The 25748-nt window shown below is 40.3% G+C and overlaps 1 protein-coding gene across 1 annotated transcript in view; it reads left to right on the top strand.

Annotated features, from left to right (window-relative positions):
• Positions 1-3486: 3486 nt before the first annotated feature.
• Positions 3487-25748, top strand: part of gpt2 (glutamic pyruvate transaminase (alanine aminotransferase) 2) — a 37907-nt gene continuing 15645 nt past the window's right edge. The window contains exons 1-6 of the mRNA XM_078544347.1: positions 3487-4059; positions 20379-20468; positions 22405-22513; positions 23509-23642; positions 23813-24056; positions 25638-25717. Coding sequence (XP_078400473.1) covers positions 3754-4059; positions 20379-20468; positions 22405-22513; positions 23509-23642; positions 23813-24056; positions 25638-25717 — 963 coding nt within the window. The 5' untranslated portion in view covers positions 3487-3753. The remainder of the gene's footprint in view (positions 4060-20378; positions 20469-22404; positions 22514-23508; positions 23643-23812; positions 24057-25637; positions 25718-25748) is intronic.

The following is a 25748-nucleotide window of genomic DNA, read 5'->3' as shown; positions in this document are numbered from 1 at the left end:
GAATTGAACTCAAGACTCTGAGGTTAAACCAGTAGTTTAGCAATAACTTCCTTGTTTTTGTGCCATATGTTTCTATTAATAAAGTCAAAGATCCAGCTTTTAACAGCCTTCTTAACTTGCCCTGCCACCTCAATCATGTGTACCTACACCCCAGGTCTCTTTGTTCCTGCACCCCTTTAAAATTATACCATTTAGTTCATATTTCCCTCTTCTCGTGTATGCTCTGTATCACATTCCAAAATCTTATTTCCTACATTCTATCCCATATTATGTTCCACTCTCTTATCACTACTGCCCGTGTCAGCCTGTCCCCAATGTATCTATTCAAAATTCTTATCTTGTCTGCAAATTGCTCTATGGCCCTGCCCCACCCTGTCTCTGCAAACCCTTTTATTGATCAAAGCTTTTATTTTTGTCACCCCTTCTAATATCTCTCCCAATACTTGGTGTTCATTCTTTTTTTTACACTTTTCTGTAAAACCCCTTGGGATTAGAGGGAGACTTAGACTGCAACAACTTGAATTTGTATATTTATGTCCAGATAAACCACACAGTTTATCAGCCACTAACACCAGTAAGCTTCATATTGCTTCTCCTAGGACTAACCTGCCCATTATGGCATTAACTTGCAGGATTATGTGGAGCCAAATAGCAAGAATCTCAACCCCAGGAGTGTACATCATGGATAAACATCCTATGCAATGTTTTTAACAATTGTGTTTTAGATGGCATTTGTGAAGGAATTGTAGCACTCCCATTGTTGACAGACTTGTCTGGAGTCTAGTGCATCTTCTGACATGCCCCTAGTACAACCACAAATGCATATTTAGAGAAAATCTGAATTCTTGTCAACCAATATCAACTATAAGCACATCGACTCCCCCAGCTGCCTTGGCTACACTTCCTCCTCCCCACTTCCTGGAAGAACTCTACTCCATTCTCCCAATTGCTCTGTCTCTGTCACATCTGTTCTGATGATGGCACCTTCCACACCAGTGCTTCTGAAATGTCTGTTTTTCCTCAGTTAAGGATTTCCCTCCACCATTGTTGACAGGGCCCTCATCCATCTCATTTCCCCACATCTGCTCTCACCCTTCCCCTCCATTCCAGAACCATACTAGGGTTACTCTTGTTCTCATCTTCCACCCCCCAGCCTCCATATTCAAAGGATCCTCATTCGCCATTTGCACCACCTCCAATGTGTTGCCACCACCAAACACATCTTCTCCTCCCCTTCTCCATCAGCATTCTGAGTGATACCTGGTCTACTCCTCAACCACCCTAACACTTCCTCCACTTCCCAAGGCACTGTCCTGTGCAATTACAGAGGATGCAACACCTGCCCTTTTACCTTCTCCCTTTCCACTGTCCAGAGCCACAAACACTCTTTCCAAGTGAAATAGCGATTTATTTATACTTCTTTCAATTTAATATACTGTACACACTGGTCACCATTCGGTCCCCTCTGCATTGGGAAAACCAAAAGTACATTGGGCGATTGCTTTGTGGAACATCTACGTCTGTTTAGTCCACATGCGTGACCTTGAGCATCCAGTTGCTTGTCATTTTGATCTCCACCGAACTCCCACTCTGACCCATCTGTCCTCAAGTTCCTATATTGATCCAATGAAGCTCATGGCACAGAACCTCATCTTTCAATTATTTGCTTTACAGCATTCCAAACTCAACATTAAGTTCAACCATTTCAGATCATGACCATTTCAGACAGTACCTGTCAATAGTGGTTCTGCTGTTGCCATTTATGCCTCCTAAACGTCCATCTTTGCTTCTTTACTTGTCTCATTTCCATCCCCTTTGTCTTGAACCATCATCTCTTTTGCCATTTAAACTCTCCTGCCTTCTATCCTATCACTTACCTTCCCTTTTGTTACTACCCCCTTTCTGTACTTCTATATTTGCTTAAAACCTGCTACGGCTCTAACTTTTTCCACTTCTGATGAAAGGTCATCAACTTGAAATGTTAGCTTTATTTCTGTCTGACCTGCTGATTATTTCCAGCATTTCTTGTTTTTATTTCTGATTGCCAGCAACCATTGTTTTGAAACAAAAACAGAAATGCTGGAAATATTCAGTAGTGTTTTGCTTTTCTGCAATCATTGTGGATCATTCTGTAATCAATCAAAGATGGATAATTAAAAGTCGCCATTTTGAAATGTCAGTATGTTCTTTAAAATATTTTGAACATTATTGGAAAGTTATTTATAACGCATAAGTTATTTATTTATAAAGCCTTTACCTCCTTTGATTAGATTTGTGTAGTATTGCAGTCGTAAATTAGAATCATAGAACGATTACAACACAGGCCTTCCAGCCTGCCATGTCTGTGCTAGCTCACCCAATGCCACTCACCTGCCTTTTCAATGTAGCGCTGAATTTTTTTTCTTTTTCAAATAATGATCCAATTCCCTTCGAAAGCCTCAATTGACACTGCCTCCACCATCATTTTCTGAGGCAGTGTATTCCAGATCCTAACCACTCACTGCATGATAATATTTTTCCTCATGTTGCTATGGGTTTTTTTTGCCAATTACTTTAAACCTGTGCCCTCTGGTTCTCGATCTTTCAACCAATGGGAATAGTATCTCCCAATCTACTCTGTCTAGATCCTGTATGATTTAAAGTTTTTTTTAGTTGTTCATGGCATGTGGGTGTCGTTGGCTAGGCCAGCATTTATTGCCCATCCCTAATTGCCATTGTTCAGAGGGCATTTAAGAGTCAACCATATTGCTGTGGTTCAGAAGTCACATGTAGGCCAGACCAGGTAAGGACAACAGGCTTCCTTCCCTAAAGGACATTAGTGAAAAGGATGGGTTTTTATCGTGGTCATCACTAGACTTTTAATTACAGATTTTTTATTAGATTACAAATTTTGTCTTCTGCCTTACCTCTCCATGTTACCAATAGCTCTATTAAATCTCCTTTCAAGCTTCTCCAATCTTTTTATGTAACTGATGTCCCTCATCACAAAAGATTTGGTGAATCTTTTCTGCACCTTCTCTAATTATATATATGATATAATGATATATTTGTATGGAGGCAAAGTAGACTTTAATTTATAGTTCATTTCATCTAGCTCTGAAGAAGGATCATACAGACTCAAAACGTTAACTCTGTTTCTCTCTGCACAGATATTGTCAGACCTGAGTTTTTGCAGAATTTTCTGTTTTTATTTCAGACTTCCAGCATCCGCAGTATTTTGTATTTATTTTAGACTTTCATTTATGCGCTTTTCACGCTCCACGGACCTCCCAACGCGCTTTATCATGCAAGTATGGGCAAACCTTCATCTTCACTTACACTTTGCATTGCTCCCGTGTGTAGTTTACAGTGCTGGTTGTGAATTGCTGGTGACGACACGAAGTCTGTGGAGGAGGGGGCGGAGACAGGTGGCGGTGCGCATGCGTCGCCGCCAGATGGGCCTGCTGGGAGTTGTAGTTTCTAAGGTCAGCGGCTGAGCGTGGTGACGTAATAAAAAGAGAAAACGCTGGAAAAACTCAGCAGGTCTGACAGCAGCTGTGGAGAGAGGGAGAAACAGTTAACTTGCGGGCCCGTATGACCCTTCTTCAGTGCTTCAGAGCCGCAGTGACGTAGCTGTTCTGCACTACAGTTCCCAGAGCGCCCTGTGCACAAGGCACTGTTGTCTGTCACCTGAAGCGAGTGGGTTTGAATTGCGATACAGCTGCCCCGGGGCCGTTCTCATGTGAGGTGAAGCGGGTGGCGGCGGCAGCGGCGATGTACGGGCTGAGCGCCGCGGCGGGGGCGAGGCGGGCGGTGGCAGCGGGCTGCGGTGTCCGGCGCCGGGCCGTGCTGCGGGTGAGCTGGAGCTTCGTGGACCGTGGAGCCGGGCCGGCGGGCGCCTGGGGCTCTGCCGCCAGCCTCGTCACGGAAGGGGCGGCCTCGCTTATCCGCGACAACGGCAGGAGCGGCGACAAGGTGCTGAGCATCGGTAACTTGAACCCGCAGGTCCGGGCTACTGAGTACGCGGTGCGGGGACCCATTGTCATCAAAGCGGGGGAGATCGAGAAGGAGCTGCAACAGGTGGGTTTGTTTGCAGGACAGTATCCAGCCATATAGTTCATCAAATGATGCAATAAGAATGGAATCCATTCGGCCCATCGTGCCACGGCTGACTCTTTGGAAAAACTATCCAGTTAGTCCCTGGATATTCCCCCATAGCCTCACAAATTGATCCCCTTTAAAAATATATATACGATTCCCTTTTTTGGAAACATTTTCTCTTTAATTATTATATCAGACCTCGTTTTGTTCACTGTGACATGGTGCCTGGAGGTTTACCTGAACGACCGTCCAGTGCCTGTGTATTCGCACTTTACCAACACCCTGGAAGTAGTTTCCTCATTGTTGCCTTGTTTTCTCGGTACTTGTTACTTGCCTGGAAACGTGTGGCTATTATAGGATCTGAGCCCGAGAGAGCAGAAAACCTGTCTTCAGTACCCCTGCCAGAGACTGGGCAGCGGAAGGGCCAAACCCTTGCAGGGGCTTTGCTAGTGCTGTTGGTGGGGGTTTAAACTAATTTGACAGGGGGATGGGATACGGAGTGGAGGTATGGTAGGGGATGATGTACAGACAAGTATAGAAGAAAAACCAAGTCAGCCTGGAAGTTAAGTTAAGGCACAACGGAGCATAGCAAGGCTGGATGGCATTATTTTAATGCAAGGAGTCTTGCGAGCGAGGCAGATGAGTTGAGGGTGTTGATTAACACGTGGGGATATGATATTGAGATCACGGGGACGTGATTGAGGGAGGGGCAAGACTGGCAACTCGATATTCTGGGGTATAGTGTCTTCAGGCAGTGGGTGTAAAAGAGGAGGTGGTGTTGCAATATTGATCAAGGAGTCAATTACTGCAATAAGGAAGGATATCTTAGAAGGTTCCTCAAATGAGGCCATATAGGTAGAACTTAAAAACAAAAAGGGGCAATCACATTGCTGGGAGTGTGCTACAGACCCCCAAACAGTCAAGGAGAGATAGAAGGGCAGATATGTAGTCAAATCTCAGAAGTGTAAAAATAATGCGATAATAGTAGGGATTTCAGCTTCCCCAACATTAACTGGGATAGACAAAGTGTGAAAGGCTTAGAGGGGTTGAAATCCTTAATGTATCCAGGAGAGCTTTTTAAGCCAGTACGTAGACAGCCTTACAAGAGAGGAGGTGATTCAGGACCTAGTTTTAGGGAATGAAGCCGGGCAAGTGGTAGAAGTGTCAGTGGGGGAGCATTTCGGTGATCGTGACCATAACTTCGTAAGATTTAAGGTAGCTATGGAAAAGGACAAAGATAGATCGGAAATAAAGATTCTGAATTGGGGGAAGGCCAATTTTAATATAAGACAGGGTCTGGCCAATGTGGACTGGGAGCAGCTAGTTGTAGGAAAATCTACATCAGAGCAGTGGGAGCCATTCAAAAAGGAAATGGTGAGAATGCAGGGCCAACATGTTCCCGTAAAGGTGAAGGGTGGGACCAATAAGCCCAGAGAACCCTGGATGTCAAGGAATGTACAGGGTTGGATAAGGAAAAAAAGGGAAGCTTATGGTAGATATCGAGGGCTTAAAACAGTGGAAGCCCTAGAGGAGTACAGAAAATGCAAGGGGGTTACTTAAAAGAAAGAGATTAGGAGAGCGAAGAGTGGACGTGAAAAAACACTGGCGGGTAAAATAAACGAAAATCCGAAGTTTTATAAGTACATTAGGAGCAAGAGGATGACCAGGAAAAGAGTAGGGCCCATTAGGGACTAAAGTGGCAATCTGTGTGTGGAGCTGGAAGATGTAGGTAAGGTTTTAAATGAGTACTTTGCATCTGTATTCACTATAGAGAAGGACGAAGTAGGTATAGAAATCAGAGAGGGGGGGTCTGTGATATAATTGAACAAATCAGCATTGAAAGGGAGGAGGTATTAGCGGTTTTAGTGGGCTTAAAAGTGGATAAATCCCCAGGCCCAGATGAGATGTATCCAAGGCTGCTGTGGGAGGCAAGGGAGGAGATTGCAGGGGCCCTGACATTAATTTTCAAATCATATTTGGCCAAGGGAGAGGTGCAAGAGGATTGGAGGACAGCTAATATGATACCATTATTCAAGAAGGGTGGTAGGGATAAACCAGGGAACTATAAGCCAGTGAGTCTAACATCTGTGGTAGGGAAACTTTTGGGGAAAAAATTCTGTGGGACAGAATTAATCTCCACTTGGAGAGGCAAGGGTTAATCAGGGATAGTCAGCATGGCTTTGTCAGGGGGAAATCATGTCTAAAAAAGTTGATCGAATTTTTCAAGGAGCTGACTAGTTGTGTAGATGAGGATAGTGCGGTTGATGCAGTCTACATGGATTTTAGTAAGGCTTTTGACAAGGTCTCACATGGGAGACTGGTCAAGAAGGTAAGAGCCCATGGCAATTTTGCAAATTGGGCCCAAAATTGGCTTAGTGGCAGGAGGCAGAGGGTGATGGTCAAAAATTGTTTTTGTGACTTGGAAGCTTGTGTCCAGTGGCGTACCACAGGGTTCGGTGCTGGGTCCCTTGCTGTTTGTAGTGTACACTTAACGATCTAGACATGAATGTAGGAGGTAGGATCAGCAAGTTTGCAGATGACATGAAAATTGGTGGTGTCGTAAATATCGAGGAGGAAAGCCTGAGACTACAGGACAATATAGATGGGCAGAACAGTCGCAAATGGAATTTAATCCTGAGAAGTGTGAAGTGATGTATTTTGGGAGGGCTAACAAGGTAAGGGAGTACACGATGAATGGTAGGGCCCTAGGAAATACAGACGATCAGAGGGACCTTGGTGTGTATGTCCAAAGATCTTTGAAGGTAGCAGGACAGGTAGATAAGGTGGTTAAGAAGGCATATGGGATATTTGCCTTTATTAGTTGGTGTTGAATGCAAGAGCAGGGAGGTTACAATGGAGCTATAATAAAGCATTAGTTAGGCCACATCTGAAGTACTGTGTGCAGTTCTGGCTGCCACACTATAGGAAGGATGTGATTGCACTGGAGAGGGTGCAGAGGAGATTCACCAGGATAAAAGCAAAATACTGCGGATGGTGGAAAACTGAAACAAAAACAGAAAATACTGGAAAAACTCAGCAGGTTTAACAGCTTCTGTGGAGAAAAAAAACAGCGTTAATGTTTTGAGTCCGTATGATTCTTCAGAGCCCTGGAGAAGAGTCATACGGACTCGAAACGTCAACTTTTTTTTTCTCCACAGGTGCTGTTAGACCTGAGTTTTTACAGATTCACCAGGATGTTGCCTGGGCTGGACATTTCAGCTATGGGGTTGTTTTCCTTAGAGCAGAGAAGGCTGAGGGGGGACCTGATTGAGGTGTACCAAATTATGAGGGGCATAGATAGGGCAGATAGGAAGAAACTTTTCCCCTTAGTGAAGGGGTCAATAACCAGGGGGCATAGATCTAAGGTAAGGGCAGGAGGTTTAGAGGGGATTTGAGGAAAAAAAAATTCACCCAGAGGGTGTGGGGGTATCTGGAACTCGCTGCCTGAAATAGTGGTAGAAGCTGAAACCCTCACAACATTTAAGTATTTAGATGAATATTTGTCCCGTGGCCTTGTTTACTATGGCATTTCAAGTGCTGGAAAATGGGATTAGAGTAGATAGGAGCTTGATGACCAGCATGGATGCGATGGGCTGAAGGGCCTCTTTCAATGCTGTAAAACTCTATGACTCTCTTTATTATTCTTTCATTTGTTTCATGTGCCAGCATTTGTTGCCCATCCCCAATTGCCTTGGAAGAGAGGGAATTTAAGAGTCAATCACATTATTGTGAATCTGGAGTCACATGCAGGCCAGACCAGGTAAAGAAGACAGATTTCCTTCCCTAAAGGACACTAGTGAACCAGATGGGTTTTTACAACAATCGCTTATGGTTATCATGGTCCCCATTACTGAGACTAGCTTTATATTCCAGATGTATTAATTGAATTTAAATTACAGCAGCTGCCATGGTGGGATTTGAACCCATGTCCCTGGAGGATTAACCTGGGCCTCTGGATTACTAGCCCATTGACAACCCTTTTTGAGCAGCTCTGGCAGAAGAGGGTTTCTGAGAGAGTTATGGACATAAGAAAGGATCAATGATCTTCACCATGCATTGTGGACCTGGTAAAGAGTGAAGTGTTTCTAATTCTCCAACTTAAATATAGAACACAAAAGAGATCCCCTGAAGCTTCTGCGAGATGTGAACAGAGAAGTGATTTTTTTGTGTTGTCTTTACAGTTGTGACTATAGGTTGTAGAACATTCAACGATGTATCCAGATGTCTTGTTCACGAAGTTCAGGTGAATGAAGCTGTTGGCCTTAATAGCTTTTCTTTCTACAGAAACCAATGATCCTTCCCATCTTCATCCACCCCCAACAGGGTCGAATTGACATCTCTACAGATATCTTATAAATATATCCCTGGGACTTGGCCAATCTAGAAAATTTCATAACATTTTTACAAAATGAGCCTGTCTTGTGACTGTGACATTAACTTCTGCAAAGCTATTTTGGGTTAATTATAAGTTTTATGTTTAATGGTCTATCAGCTACAAAAACCAATCTAACATTTATTTCACTAATCCCATGCCCTGAGGCATTTAGCAGTTCTCTTGATCTTACACCTCAATCTTGAGATGTTCAAAGTTTGATAACATTCTTTTGTGTTTTAGGGATTTGCAGCATATATCTTTTCATCCAATCTTATCTTCGACTTAAAGTGATACCAGTGGAATGACTCGGTGCCATGGTTGAGGAAATACCGCATAGAGCACTATTCTTTGAAAAAAATGTTCTTTGGGATGTTGCTGATAGAGTTCCTTTTTATTGCTCAAGCCTAGTTGGCTGCCTTTATCATAGTGATATATTTTTACAACTGCGTGGCTGCTAGGCTATGTCAGGGGACATTAAAGTCAATCATAATGAGGGACAGAATCATATATAGATCAAATCAAGTCGTGGCAAAATTTGCTTCTTTTTGAGGCAGTAACTAGAAACAAAGGTATGGTATGCTGTGAAATTTACTCAGCTAGAAAGAAATAGAAGCAGGCCAAGGGATAAGGTGAGCCTGCTCCATGGCAGAAATATATAAACTGGCAAAACTCTTGGTAGGAGAGTAAATACAATAGAATAAATAAAGGAGCCCGTTTCTTTTTTTACTGAAACTGGGTGGACGTAATGAGATGTTACTAACATGTTAAATCCTTTTAATTTGTAACAAAAAAAAATACCTCTTGATTTGTTGTACTGAGGCCATTTTGTATAATTTGCATCAAAATATATCTTTTTGAATATTTTTAGTTGGCTTAAGAATGATTTGAAGTTTTTTTTCTCCCCTAAAAAGCTACAGGCTCCAGACACTCAGCTGTGTGTTAAAGCAAAAATGTGCCAGTTTGTTGGATCTATCTGCTTCAAACAGAAATCATCTGACTTCATGCCTGTTAAACTATTGTATGTTAGTGAAGGCAGAAGTGATGATGTAGGACACGTTACTGATGTTGCATCTTGCACAAGATAATGTTTGTGGCGATTGGGAGACCAGCTAGGAGAGCATTGTAGTAATTTAGCTTGAGGGTGATTTAAAATCATGGACAAAGGTTTAAGTGGCAAAGATGCTGAGGTAAAATCAACTGCTGTTATGTAGGTGACTTGGTGGTGATCCATTATGGGATTCAGAACTCTCATTTGGGCCAAAGGATACCAATGCCTTGAATAATCAGATTCCACTTTAGTGAGTGAGTCCCTTCCCCATTCAAGTAAAGAAGCAGAGTTTGAGGGTTGGTGCTGAAAATGGTGGCTTCAGACTTCTTGAGGTTCATATGGAGAAAGTTGACTTAAAGTTGAACAGGTAGTCTGACGGCATGGAGGCAATCTCATGAAGTTGAGAGAGGTGTTGGAAAGGGAGAGCTGGATATTGTTAACAAAAGTTACTTATTGGCGTTCAGGAGCTGGAACTCTGCCCCGTAGTTTATCTTCCTTGTGCGTAGTATGCGTACAGCTGCCCCAACTTGCATCAATTCACTCAGCACAGACTGAGGATCCAATCTAGGATCTCTACCTGATTTGACCAACTACTTGCTGATTGATGCACTGAGCTGTTAGGGGAGTGCTGCTGATGTTATTTTTAGTGTGGCTGTTTCAGTCAAGGTCTTGGTTAGTGTCACAATTAGTTCCAGCTTAGACTGAATGGACTACTGTTTCTATCAAGTCTGTCCCACCACTTAATTAGATTATGTCTGATCTGTAATTCCTCTTCATCTGTCTTTGATCCATAAGAGCATAAGAAATAGGAGCAGGAGAAGACCATGCAGCTTGTTGAACCTGCTCCGCCATTCGATATGGTCATGACTGATCTTCAGCTTCAACTCTTTCTGCCCACTCCATGTATCCCTTGATTCCCTGAGACCATCTCAGCCTTAAGTATAGTCAATGATTACCCTCTGGGTTAAAGAATTCCAAAGATTCACAAACCTTTGCGTGAAAAAATTTCTTCATCTCAGACATAAATGTATAAATGTTCTGCCCTAGAGGGACCAACATGACATTTTCTTTCCTAATTGCTGACTGTACCTGCATGCTAACTTTGAGTACATCCAAGTCTCTCTCAACATCAACATGTACAAGTTTCACACTTTTTTAAAAAAAAATTCTATATCTCATTTGTGTCCTTTGTGGCTCTTTGTGCCTTTCTCACAACTTACATCCCACCCAGCTTTATATCATCCGCAAACTTGGATATATTACTTTGATGGATCTTTCTCATTGAGTTTTTGTATTTCAGTGGGATGTATTTTTACCAAACATCTTGAATTGTTTCTTAAATGTTTCCCACTGTTTATTTACTGCCATACCTTGTTGTCCATTTACCCAATCAACCTTAGCCAACTCTTCCTTCATACATATGTAATTGGCTTGGTTTAAGTTTAAAATTCTTGTTTGTGATTGGAGTATGTGGAATTTAATTGTGTTTTGATCATTATTTCCCAGTGGATCTTTTACTATGGCATTACTAATTAATTCTGCTTCATTGCACAATATTAGATCTAAAATAGTCATGAAAGCATTCCACAAACTCATCTTCCAGACCAGCTTTGCCAATTTGATCCAGTCTGTGTGAAGACTCAAGTCCTCCACAACTATCACGTAGCCTTTGTTACAAACTCCAATAATTTATTGTTTAATGCTCTGTCCAACAGTAGAACAACTGTTAAGGGGCCTCTAAACTACTTGCACCAGTGTTTTCTGACCAGAGAGAGGTGAGTCAGGTAGGTAAGAGCATCCCAGATGCAGTGCTGGAGGAGCCTCAATCATTGACCTTAATCAACAGGTATGAGGATAAAGTCTGCAAGTTGGTAAACAAACTGCTCATGGTACAGGAGGCTATTTACTTGGTGAGAACAAAAAAAGAATGTGGCAGTGAGAGGGGACAGGTCAGCCAGATACAGTTCTCTGCTGCAATGGCTGGAGGTTCCAATGGTTGTGTTGTCCACTCAGTGCCATGGTTAAGGACATCTCCACATGGTTGGAGAAGAAGTGAAGTGGGAGACTGAGGGCCCAATTGTTGTGGTCGATGTAGGAACAACATAGATAGAACTAGGAATGAGTTCCTGTTTCAAAGCCTTGAGGAGCTAGGATTGAAATTAAATCGCAGATCCTTGCAGGTAATAACCCCTGAGGCACCTGCAAATTGGTATAAGGACAAACAGATGGAAGGTTAAATGCATGACCCAGAGTTGTGTGGGATGCAAGGGTTTAAATTCATTGGGCACCAGTACTGGGGAAAGAGGGAGCTTTTAGGGTGTGACAGGCTTCATTTAAAGTGAGCTGAGGTCAGTGTCCTGGTGAATTGAATAACTAGGACAGTAGATGAGGCTTTAAACTAATGAAGGAGGGGTTGCGGGGATTCAAATTCAAAACTAGTAAAGAGGCTGTAGAGTAGTGATTTGGATCAAAATTAGAGAATCAGGAAGGGATAGAGAGCTTAGTAAAGGTATTAGGGTATTAGTGATGGGATGGGGTAAAGATAAGGATGGGATAAAGATAATAGAGAAAAAGGATTTTGGCTGAGAAAAGCAAGATATAAAATCAGTTTGGGTGGAGCTAAGAAACAACAAGTGAAACGTTGGGATTTGTTTATAGGCTTTGTAACAATAGTTGTGTCCTAAAGAGTATAACAGAGGTAATTAGAGGTATATTTAAAAAAAAAAAGACTACAGTAAGCATGGGAGACTTTAATCCCCAAATAGACTGGGCAAACCACATTTGCAGTAATAGCGTAGAGGATGAGTTCATAGAATGCATTCAAATAGTTTTCAAGGAACCGACGAGGGAACAGGCTATTTTTGATCTAATGGTATGGCAACAGAAAGGGCTAATTAATAAACTTGTTGTAAAGGAGTCCCTGGGAAAGAGAGTTCATAATAGAATGTTATATTGAGAGTGATTTTAGTTAATCCAAAATTGGAGTCTTAATTATGAATAAAGCAAACTAGGTAGATGTGAGGGGAGAGTTGGCTGAGGGAGGTTAGGAAACTAGATTAAAGTATATGGTGGTAGACAGGCAATGGTAGACATTTAAAGAATTGATAATTCACAACAAAGATATATTGCCTTAAGCAATAAAAACACCACAGAAAATGTGGTTCAATAGTAGCTAACAAGAGAAGTTATTAAAAAATATTTGATTAAAGGAAGAGGCTTAGATTGTTTCCAAAAGTTTCACAGTAAGCCTGTGAATTGGGAGAGCTTTAAAGTTCAGCAGAGGATGAATAAGAAATTGAATAAGAAAGGGAAAATAGTTGCTGAGATTGAAACTAATAGGGTGGATTTTCAAAACTTTATTTGATGATTTGCCGCATTAGGTTTTTGCAGAAAAATAGGGCTCATTTGAATGGGGGTAATACATCAGCGTGGACTGAGTGACAGAGAAAAGAGTAGAAATGAATGTCATTTTTAGGTTGGCAGGCTGTAACTAGTGGGGTACCACAAGGTTCATTGCTTGGGTCTCATTAACAATTTGTATCAATCACTTAGTTGAGGGGACTATGTGTAGTATGTCCAAATTTACTTGCATTACAAAGTTAGGTGGAAAAGTAACTAAGCAAAGAGTCTGCAAAAGACTGTCGACAAGTTAAGTGAGTTGGCAAGAACATGACATGGAATATGATGTGGAGAAATTTGAAATTATACATTTTGTTAGGAAAAAGAAACGCAAAAGTTTTTTCAGTGGTGAGAAACTGAGAAGTGTTGGTATTTGGAGAGATCTGAGAAATGTTCCCTCAAATTTTGTGGCCCACTTTTACAGTGTGCAATCCCTTTAGATTTTTTTGCATTGCCAAGTGCGAGTTATTTATCACAGAAGAAGGCCTATGCTGTACCTTTCTGGCTGCTGTGGGCCACATACCTGTGCAGCTTTGTTCTAGCATTGGATCTGGGTGTCCTTGTACAAGAATCATAAGGTTAATATCAGATACAGTAAGCAATTAGGAAAGCAAATGTTACTGTAGCCTTTATTACAAGGGGATTAAAGTCTTATCAAGGCCCTACAAAACTGCAATGAGACCACTTTTGAAATACTGTGTACAGTTTTGATCTCCTCACCCAAGAGAGAATATACTTGCCTTAGATGGAGCTCAACAAAGTTTCACCATACTGATTCCTGAGAAGAGGGAATTATCCAGTCAGGAGGGATTGAGTAGACTGGGACTATATTTGAGAGTTTAGAAGATTGAGAGGAGATGCCATTGAAATATATAAATTTCTTAAGGGGCTAGACAGGGTAGATGTGGGGAGCATGTTTTCCCTGACTGTGGAATCTAGAACAGTAGTTGACAGTCTCAAAATAAGATGTGAGCCATTTAGGTCTGAGATAAATTTCTTCACTCAATTCTCTACCCCAGAGAACTTTGGATGCTCAGCCATCAAGTATATTCAAGTCAGAGTTTCATAGATTTTTTTTAAATATGTCACGAAACTAGCATATATTTCCATAATATTTTTCTGATTTATTTTGGAGTAGGTTTATGGGGGTAAGTATAGTTGGGTCTGTGTGGGATTTAATTATATTTTGTAGCCAAGCAGACTGCAAGCTTTAAATCATCAAAAGAAGCTAGGTACTTGACCTGCTAATGACTAAACATGGATGCTGGCTTAGGATGTCAGGTGTGAAAGGAATTTTCATTTTTAGGTAAAGGCAGGGATATTTGGATTTCAAAGAGATCTTAGTCTGTTTACAACTAGCTAGATAAGCAAGGTTAAGGAATGTGTTTATTTTTCCCAAAGGTTACTGGCAATATTGGCACCATGAAAGTTTTTGTTTTGAAGAAGATAGTTTCAAAGACATATGGAACAATAAAATTTACATGTTAAAAGAGAGAACCTTTCATTCTCCTTTATATATGTTTGTGTGAGAAGGCTATGTAAGATCTAACAGGAGTGTGTGAAATTGCCTTAATGAAGCCTCCAGCATTTGTGCATATGTCTGCTGTCTAATGAAACAGAAGCTGGGGAAAAACCATTTGGAATTCCACTGTCCAGGGTATCGTGTTAACTTGCTGAGTTTGTTTTAAATCTAAAATCTACTTTTGGACCATTGCACTCCTTAAAGGAGTGTAACTGGGAGTCAGGTTAATTAGGAATTTTAAGAGTTATTATAGAAGTAATTGTAGTCTTATGTATGTGCTTGACATCTTTTTATTTTGTTAATATTTTAATTAAAAATTTTTAAATCTTTAAAGGTCTTGGTGGACTTATTACTTCTGAATTCAGTGCACACATCTCGTAATAAATACAAATTGCAAAACCATTGTGATAGCGCGACCAAGTTTCCCTCGTGGATTTGGTCTGCCTGGCACAAATCACCTGCCACATCTTAACACAGTTTACACTTAACATTGCCCACAGCTCAAATCATGTAGAGACAACAAAGGCATAGATTTGACTATTCTAATGCGCACCTGATTGACTTTCCATTACATCATAAATCATGAGTTCAGTCTTCTAGGTCTGCCTGGGTAAGTACCAAAAATAAATGCGTGATTTCTTCCTTTTAGTAAAAAGTGGTGGCTCAGTAGAAAGAATTTACTTGACGCACTGGTGTAAGCTGGGTAGTTAGTGTGTTGTTCATATCTATTGAAAAGATCAAATAATTCTACATTTTGTAGAGCCAGCATATATTGGACTCATAAATGTTTAACTTGATAACTCCAGCCATCTTCAACCAGTGCTCTGAAGACCTTTCATGTTGTTTTAACATGATTTATTTTTATAATATGAATCTTGGGAGTAAATATTTTTCATTCCAACCTGCTCAGCTTTAAAATTCAATTCCCTTGAAGTAAGGTATTTGTCCTTCAGCGAACTGAAGAAATACTATTCCATGTAGTGAGTAAATTTGGATAGTCAAAGCAATCAGCATTAAGAAAGATTGGGCACAGATAAAGTCATATTTAAAATACACGCCTAGCTTCCACCTTTTATCACATTTTGATGAGGCCCATTTTACAATCTAGCTTTTTTATAGTTAAACAAGGCTTCTCAAGTTTCAAAAAAGTTTCTTATTACGGGGCTGTCTTACTGTATGTATTGTGTTTCAAATCCCTGTGTAAGAAAAAAATCATGTAGCTTCAGAAATGGTTGGATCGTGTTGAATAACTCTGCACTTGAATATAAAGACAAGGCAAATGAGTGGTCTTTTCAGTGGATTTCCATTCAGTAGAAAATTCTATTGAATCTGTCTCCAGTAATGCAATGAACAGTTTAAAGGATCAGTATAGCTTTCAACTTTAGTGTACATATATTTCTTTGCCATTCCTGGTGTCAGTTTAACCCTGTGTTACGCAATGGCTTTTTAGATTTTCTGTAATATCCTGACACTTGTTTGAAAGTCACAGTTTGTGATAGTTGCTACCTATTAAATATTCCCCAAATTGTTTAGAACAATTGTATTGGTTTGAAACACATTTATGATGTGCATAAGTAGGTTGAACCCCATGACCTATTCTTGCCAGAAGCAAATGGTAGCTGCCTGCTTTTGAGAAGGCAGTGCTTTAGAGACACTGGTTCAAAAAAAACTGACACCGTATAACAGCAGGTGTGAGAGTAGGTGTCCTGGAACAATTTGCCAAGTAAAAACTAAGTTTGTTTCTGAAGTTGAGAACACTTCTGTTGGCATGAATGCCATCAGTGCTGGAACCGCTGCTTATGCTGCCTCTACAGCTGAGTTGTTCTGTTCATTCCTCCTCAGAGTTCCATTTTTTTTCTGTTCTTTTGTTGCTTCAGCCTGAGTATTGTTCTGCCATAGGCTGCTACTGATTGCTGTTCTTGCCGGGCTTTTTTTTTCATCTGTTCCTAGTGCTTCTAAACTACCAGTTTCTTGTCCTGCAAGTGACCTGCCCTCAACTGACCAGCCTCTTTTATGAGAGTTATGGGGTTCCCACGTAGTCCTGGAGCCCTGCTGTACCAAACCCAGATGATTAAACTCTGATTTTGCCAAGTGAAGTCCTCTGGCCAGACTGCACATTTCAACACCTATCCAATTCTTTCTAATCCCTCCCCCTGCTAATGAACTAAACAGGTTGCTGCTGGACTGCATTAGGCGTCAAACAATCTTCTGCCTTCAGAAACTTAGCCCTTCTTTGCTGTTGCTGCCAACCTCTCTCACCCACAAGCTGGGACCTGGCACCAAACCTGGGCACTTTACATTTTAATCTGATTTTTTAGATTTTTCTGCTCTAATGCTGCCTTTCACATACATGCTCTTGCTCTTTTTTTTTCCCTTTTTAAAATATAATCCTTTTCCTTTTCACTGCTACAAGGGACATTTTATAACGTTAAAGACACTATACAAATGCAAATTAAAGTAACAACAATGCCCCATTTATCTTTCAGAACTGAAACTGAAATCAAAATTGTTAGTGGCATCGTTGACATTAGAAATGTCGATCTGAAATTTCACTTGCATTTCGGAATTTATAGTCCCTATATAGTCTTTAAACCCAGTTTTGCAACTGCTTTATGCAAAGTCATTGACCCGTAAGTGTAATGTTTTTGTTTTTTGTGATGTTCATTATGGACCAAGCATAAATTATAAAAAGTAATGGTTCTTTTTACAGAGAGATTGAGCGTTTTAAAAGGAAATTTAATTTGACAAAATTGTCAAATGAAAGCATGAAATTCAAACTTTGTTTTTGACAGTGCTTTCACCTTCCAAAGCATTGTTGTTGTTGTTTGTTTTTAAAATCACATTTTCAGAGTCACCTGAAATAAGTGTCTGCTTTAAACAGCATCTTGATCCCTGCTACCTCTGTAATATCTCAATGTGACACAAAATCCAAGGCATGAAAGAACAGTGTAACCTAACCCCATAGGCTGCCATATTTGTTCAGCTGACATGTGTTGAAAATAATCACACAGGATGCTTGCTTGGTCTATGGATAGGTGATTTTGACTTGACAGGTTTGGCAAGCTTTTGGGAATGTGTTTTCCACACTGATATCTCAGCTGAGACTGATTACAATATGAATGGCTTTTCATTTAGTTATATTGCTCAAAATACGGCGAGAATCCTGGAGTGATATCTCTAGTGTACTGTGAACACTACATTCACCATCAGAATTATTGATGTTAAATCTGTGGTAATGTTTAAAAAGTCCGATGTCCTTCCTTTGGTATTTATATTTTGATCAGATCAGGTGATTTCTAATAATATTCGTGTGCAATGTCTAATGGATAGTCCAAAATGTAGAATATATTTTCTGATGTTTACTACAATTCCTTAATACCTAACAAGGTAATTTTATTGAAGTAATAGGACATGACTGATTAGTCAAACTATTACACATCTTGTGAACTATAGCCCTGTTATATTTCTAGTACTATTTGCTTCATACTTCCCTCTTTCCCCTCTACAAATTTCATTTCCATTTATTTGCACTATAATTTTTTTTTGCTTTATTTTCCATGATCCATTTGCATTATTTGCATAAAGGACTTGATTGGTTTATTTTCTCTTCCCTTTTTCTCAGTTATGTTATGATTATAATAGAGATTTTCCCCCTCTTGCTTTCCTTGCTTAAGTTATCGTTGTGGCTCAAGGGAGATTGTTCCTGTTGTTCAATCATCGTTCCCCGTGAATCTTTGCCACGGTGCCAATCTGGCTCCATAATTGACTCCAGTCTCATTGTTTCAGGTCAGTGTCAAAGCATCTCATAAACATCCCCCTCTGGCTCTGGCATAAACATCAGTTTCCCTTAGGCATGCAAAATTCTTTCTCAAAGAATAACAACAGGGTCAGAATTTTCATTCAATGATTTTAACTGATATTGTGGTTGGAACAAAATCCTTATTTTTGTTGTTTGTTTTCCTACCTCAGCAACAATGCATCCAGTTCTGGTCATCACGGTTTTTAGGAAGGATGCGAGGGCCTTTGAGAGAGAGTGCAGAGGAGATTTAAGAGAATGGTTCCAGTGATGAGAGATTTTGGCTCTGAAGGTTAGGTTGCAGAAGCTGGGATTCTTCTCCTTGGAACAAAGGAGTTTGAGGGGAGAATTGACTGAGGTCTGTAGGGGTATGACAGGTTTAGATAAGATGGACAAGGAAAAGCTGTTCCCATTAGCTGATGGTACAAGGACTAGGGGACAAAGATTTAAGATTTTGGGAATGACATTGGGGATTTGAGGAAGAACATTTTTACACAGTGAGTGATCATGACCTCCCTCTCTACGAAGATGGTGGAAGCAAAGATGGTCAATGACTTCAAAAGGGAATTGGATGAGCACTTGAGGGAAATAAACTTGCAGGGCTACAGGGATAGAGCTGGGGAATGGGACTGACTAGATTTCTCTACACGGAGCTGGCATGGACCGATGGGCTGAATTGCCTCCTTCTGCACTGTAATGGCTCTGGCAACTTGCATTTAAAGGGGACATTTTCTAATGCAGAAAAATTCCTGTGGTTCTTCACAAGCAGTTATATACATGATTTTAAAAGCTTGGTCAGACAGGTGTGAAGGAGGGTCATAAAGATGGAAGAGAGGGAGAAGTTTAGAAAAGAAATTCTAGAGTTTATGGCATGACTGCCATTTTTGAGGCAAAGGGTTGTTTAAGAGTCCTCATAGATTTTAGGGCTGGAGAAGGTTCCAGAGATAAGGAGGGTCAAGACCATGAGGCATTATGTCCAAAACCCATAGCCTCAAAGACCTTTCACATCTACTGTTGTATCTCAGAGCATTATACCTCCAAAAAGGAGAGCATAAAAGTCATGTTCTCCCTCCCATCATTAATATACACGCACCAAGTGCCAGAAACCAAGTAATTAATTTCAGGTATTCAAACACCATTTTCTTTCTTCACTCAGGTTAGTACATATAACTTAATAACACATAGTAAACATACTTTGATTAGTGCCTGTAAGAAGATTCTTGACACCACAAGTGCCTCCAGCCCCAACAAATTGGCCCACCCTTTTTTTGTCTGAGGCCTCGGCTAAAATGTTCTCTGAAATTCAAGAACTGCATGTGGAAATTGCAATTCTAACCCAACTCCTGTGGACTTAAATATCCTGAGTCTCCTCAGCCTTCATCCATACTTTTATTACTTCCAAACTTAATATTTTCAATGCTCACCTGCCATAAACTTGAGCTCATCCAAGGCTCTGCTGCCCGTATCCTAACCAGTACCAAGTCCTGCTTATCCATCAGCCTATGCTTGCCGACCTATGTTAACTCCTGGTCCACCACTGTCTTAACTTTAGAATTCCCAACCAAATTCAAATACCTCCATGGTCTTGACCCTCTCTAACCTCCTTCAGCTCTACAATCTGAGGACTCAAAGGCAACCCTTTGCCTCAAAAGTGCCTGTCATGGCATAAGCTCTGGAATTTCCTTCCTAAACTGCTCTCTTTCTCCCCCACCTCCACCTCCCTTCTATCTTTACGACCCTCTTTCAAGCCTAACTGTTTGACCAAGCTTATAGAATCACGTATATAACTGTTTGTGAAGAACCTCAGGGAATTTTTCTACATTAGAAAAGGTTCCCTTTAAACGCAAGTTGTCAGTCATTCTGGCACAGAAGGAGGCAGCAGGAAGACTACTTATATGTTTCCATTCAGTTATTTATATGAAGATAGGTTTTCTTTAAAGAGTATACATGAAGTGCAGTCGATTGTCACTTATTTTCTACTTGCGATATTGTTAATGGCAACGTTTTTTCCAAGTGTCTGATTAACCCACTGATGGGTTATGCTTCCAGTACTAATTACATGGACTGCTAACCTTAATTAGCTCCTTTTTCCAGAATGTACTGTAGCAAATAGTCACATTGAACTTGACTATGTTTGTTCTGTGTGTCTTATACATAGGGAGCCCAGAAGCCCTTCACAGAAGTAATCAAAGCTAACATAGGAGATGCTCATGCTATGGGGCAGAAACCGATCACATTTCTGAGGCAGGTGGGTGTATGTGTGAGTGTAAAATATATAGAAAGCAGTGCTTTCTAAAAGGTTTTTCTTTAAAAAAAATATTTTTTTTTCTGAAAGAAAAGGTTGATCCCCGCAGAGCCCTATTAATGTTGAATGTTTCCTGGTTTCCAAAATGTGTTTTGGTTTCAATTGTAGCTGTAAATTTGTGTTGTTGTATTGGAATGTTTTTTTAAAACTTGTGGGGAGCTGAGTGGTCCAGCTCTGTTCACTTGCAGTCTGAGTTTCTATACCATTTGGAAAGTGCTAGGCACCTAAATTGGTTTTACTTGGATTTGGAATGTATTTCTGGAATTATGTACAATATTTCAAAACAACATATTTTGACACAGCACCAGAGGGTTAATTATCATTAATCAGCGAAGCTGCAGTCCTGGATACTGGTAGACACAAGTGGTAGAAGAGATGCGGCTAACTTTGACTTCATAGTAATATCTGTGGGGATGGGGGTTGGAAGAATTGCTTTATTTTTTCAATTCCATGATTTTTTTTTTGCACAAAGGATTGAAGGTTTGTTTCAATGCATTTTCTCATCAATACCTGGTGAAACATCTGATTAGATTCCTTAAATAGTTTGTTGGAACAAACAGTGGCGATCTAATTGAGATGTCTAAGATGACTGAAGGGTTTGACAGGGTAGATATGGAGAAAGTATTTCCTCAGGGCAGGTTGTACAGGACATGGGGACCATAACCTTAAAATTTGGTTGTTCGAGGTGATGTTCACACAGAGTAGTGGAAATATGGGGCCCTCTCAGAACACCTGTTGAAGGCTAGGTCCAGCATCTGAATGGCCTACTGCTGTTCTGATGTTCCTTAACCCCTCCTTATGCACAAAAATGTCAGACCTATATTTGTACTCTGCAGATCTCAGGGCGGGATTTTCCGGCCCCACCTACCTGGTCAAATTCCACTGGAAGTTGATGGATTTTTGGCTGGTCCACCGCATCCCCCGCGGCAGGTCCTGCTACGGTGGGACCGAAAATCCCAGCCTTCATCATGTCTGTAATATGTGTCAACTAAATGTTGTGGAAAGGCTCGTTGTATATTGAAGAACCAGAACATTGTTTTAAAACAAATTATCTGTGATTGAAAAATTTAAGGTAGACACCTCTTTCTTTTGTCTCGTTTAGCCAAATCAAATCTTTCTACATTTTTCAAAGTCCTTTTGGCCACTTTTTATGTAGCCAATGGTACAATTTTTTAAAACTATAACAATCGTTTGAAAATGTAAACTTGCAACAAAATATTTCAGCCTATCCATAAAATTACCCAATTCTTTTATTCAAATACTATTAGCTAACTTCTTCAAGCCTAGTCTGAGGTACAGCTATATGTTCTAATATGACTGCTGCCCACAACTGCACTCCTTCAAATTTTCCTCTCCAACCCCAGAGATGCCTGAAAGTGCTACAACTTTGAAGGTAGAGGACTAGCCGAGCTTGATGAAACATTGCAGGGAGGGATCTGTCTGACTCCACTCTTCTACTATAGATTTGAATACAGTATAAAACTTAAAAACAATTTAATTGCTTCAAAGAACACCATCTTAGATGAGTTAAGCTAGTTAAAAACAGCACCACCTCAGCTTAGCTCAGGAAGGTAAATTGGCAGCTGAAAGGATCATAGTAAGCCAGAGGCAAGTGTAACAAATAGGGTTAGCAATAGCAAGTGTAAGCATGACAGGCAAATACTTGTTTGATATTTTCCAACTCAGGATTTGAGAGATTAGAGCCATTATTTTCTCCTGTAAAGAATACAGCTTTTAAGGCCTTTGAATTGAACTCCTGTGTGAGATTCATAAATTATAAATTTGAAGAGGATTTTTTTTTTTTGTTTTGTGGAAGAAAAAATACTAGAAAGAAATCTATTTAAATACTTAATTGGATTATATTTCTTGTTCAATTCAGGTTGTTGCTCTTTGTACTTATCCAGAACTGTTTGGGAATCTTCATTTCCCTGCTGATGCAAAGGAGAGAGCCCAACGTATTCTGCTGGACTGTGAAGGACGAAGTCTAGGTACCTATGCTTCATCCCCGTTTGTACTTGTGCGTTCACGTTTAGGAAGTGCTCTTCAGCAGTCCTGAAGCCATCAGAATGAGTGATAATTATAAGAGCCTGTGGAAGGTTAGTAGTGAAACTTCCATTCAATTTGGAGCTGTTTTTCAACCCCACAGTCCAGTATATATTGAGTTCTAGTGATGAGGGATGGTGGGGGCTGGGGGAGGAAGAGGGAAAAATGGGACAATGGTATGTCCATATCACAACATGGGGGATAGGATTGTCTTGATGGGACCATCTTTTCCTGAACTGCTTCATTTGACTGCTGAGTTTGCTAGAATTACCTATTAGACACACTTTTGTTTGTGGGGAGCAACAATTTGCTATTGGAGTGGTTGTTGATGCCAAACCCAAATAGACTATTTAAGGTCAAAAGCCTAAAAGTTGAAATAGCTTGGGAGGAAAAACAATTGACCAATGACCTACAGTTAATCATCACCCAGTGATCATTGCTAGGGGTGTATATTCAAAGTGAGAAGGTGATTAATTTAGGGATTGATGCTGTTGTAAAGATGAATCACCAGCTAAGACATGATACTTGCAATGAGGAATGGAAGGGTTGTTGCCAGCATTACTGTCATAGAAAGGAGAGGAGAGGACAGTAAAGATTCACGTTGAAATGTGTTTCAAGATTTTCACCAGTTGTGATCAGAGCCGAGTACTTCTTGGTACTCTAACTGCAGCTTTCAGTTGACCTTTGGAAAAAGCAGAGAGAATTAGCCAGTTAGCACTGGCCTAACTTTCTAATCTAAACCAAGCTGATAACAAAAGTTAAAAATATTTCCGATATCAGCTCATGCCCTCATCTCTGTCCACATTAGGACGAGGTAGGCCCTTAATGCTATGCATAACCAAAAGTTATTGCACTTCTGAAACTTTGAAGTTTTTAATGAAATATTAAACTCCAATATTTATCATGTGTGCACTTTTTTTTAATCAATAAATTTTGTCAGGTTCCTACAGTGTAAGCCAGGGTCTGAATTGTATACGTCAAGATGTTGCAAAGTACGTGGAGACAAGAGATGGAGGAGTTCCTGCAGATCCTGATAATATTTACATTACCACGGGAGCAAGTGATGGAATAACGGTATGTATAAACAATGATCCATTTGCCAAAAACAGGAGTGCAGTCATCAGTGTTGAATTATTTGCATTAAATAATTTTGGAATTGCACAACTGACTAACTCTGTTTGTAAATCTGAATAGCTTTATGGGTATCGTGCTGAATAACATGCCATTCCACTTTTATTTTATAGACCATTATGAAACTTCTGGTGTCTGGAAAAGGGAGAATGCGGACTGGAGTGATGATTCCAATCCCTCAGTATCCCTTGTACTCTGCAGTCATCTCTGAGCTAGATGCTGTCCAAATCAACTATTACCTGGATGAAGAAAATGGCTGGGCTCTAGATAAGAATGAATTGAAAAGAAACCTGAATGCGGCCAGGGAATATTGCAACCCCAAGGTTCTATGTATTATTAACCCAGGAAACCCAACCGGTACTTGCTTTAACCATTTCAAAAATAGGTGCTTTCATATTTTTGAAAGACTAGTACTTGGCAGATTCTAGACACACATTTGAGGTGCTTATCTAATTGTAAAGAACAGTGTTAAAAACCTATTTTAGTAATGGAATTAATGTAATTACAGGCATAAGGCACATCTTTGTTTCAAGAACGCAGCTTTTTATTTATAGTGGTAACGTGATTCAGTTGCAGCACTCTTGCCTCTTGAGTTCGGAGGCTGAAAGTTCAAATCTATTGCAGAGCTTGAGCACAATCTTGGCTGACACTTCAGTGTAGTACTGAAGGAAGGCTGCACTGAGGCTTCTCTTTCAGGTGATATATCTGTTCAAGTGGATGTAAAATATCCCATTGCACTATTAAAGAAAATCAAGGGAGTTCCTTTGGTGTCCTGGTTGATGTTCCCCCTTCAACTAACACCATCAAAACCTATTATCTAGGCATATATTTAATTGTCATATGAGTCCTGGTGTGACATTTGCCTACATAAGTGGATGACACTTCAAAAAGTACTTCCTTATCTGGGAAGTAGATTGAATTATCCTAAGAATGTGAAAAATGCCATGTTAATGCAATTCTAAACACATCTCTCCCATAGATTGTAGTTGTCAAAGATTATTAAATTATTATTCTTTTACTACGACTCATAGCCCACTTAAAATGAAATTGGTGTTATTTTAAATTCCATCTGAAATCTGGCATAACGTGAGGATCCCTGGGTGCACATGTATGGTCCTTGCGTGAAAGACCTTTGGGGCCAATATTAACAGCTCCATGACAGGCGAGAGAGGGGTCGGGTCAAAAATGTAAAATCACGAAACGCAACTCCATCCCACCACAAAATGGCAGGAATGTAGTGTATTTAAATCAGACCCCCAAAACATAATTGGGAATCCTCTGATTTTAAATTTAACAGTTAACTGCTGAGTTTCCCAGAGATCGAGAAATTTTGCAGCTTTGGAGACAGGAGCAGCCAACCATAAAAGGCAAATGCATTTTTGAGCACCTCTTGTGAGTCAGGAGGGGTAGGCCCCTCGACCAAACCACCTGTGGCTGTCCTGACTGCTGCAGTCTGGTGACACTCCTTCCTCCAATCCCACGATTAACATTTAACCTTTCCCTTCTTTACCATTTCTGAAGACAGCCATTGTCTTTCCTATTCGATAGCCAGCCTGTTGATTTGGCCAGCTGCCGTGTGGGAACTAGAGTGAAAAAAGATAGGAGACCTACCGTTAGATTTGGTAGGACCTGTGTCCCCCCCTGCTCTCGTGCTGCCTTCCTTGCCTCCACTCCCTATCTGTAAGCATTAGGGCTCTTGTCTTTGTGCAAATCCCCATCTAGTGGCTTATTTGAGAACTGCAATAATGTTCTAGATGGAAATAAGAAAGTTTAGGTGACTCCCTTAAATGATCACCCAGCTACCAGTATATTATCATTGCTTTATTGTTTAGATAGTCATTGTAAATGATGGGTCCAATTTCCAGAAAAAGGAAAGCAATTTCTGAATCTGAATTGTTCAAAATTAGTTTTAATACAAGCAACCTTTTTTAATCACAGGCCAGGTGCAAAGCAAAAAATGTATTGAGGATATAATTACTTTTGCTTATGAAGAAAAACTCTTCCTTCTGGCTGATGAGGTGAGACAAACGTTGCTTACTTATGTAGTTA

This window comes from Cetorhinus maximus, chromosome 6 (genome assembly GCF_964194155.1).
Source record: "Cetorhinus maximus chromosome 6, sCetMax3.hap1.1, whole genome shotgun sequence".
Lineage (NCBI taxonomy): Eukaryota > Metazoa > Chordata > Chondrichthyes > Lamniformes > Cetorhinidae > Cetorhinus > Cetorhinus maximus.
This window is presented reverse-complemented; position numbering and strand designations above follow the sequence as displayed.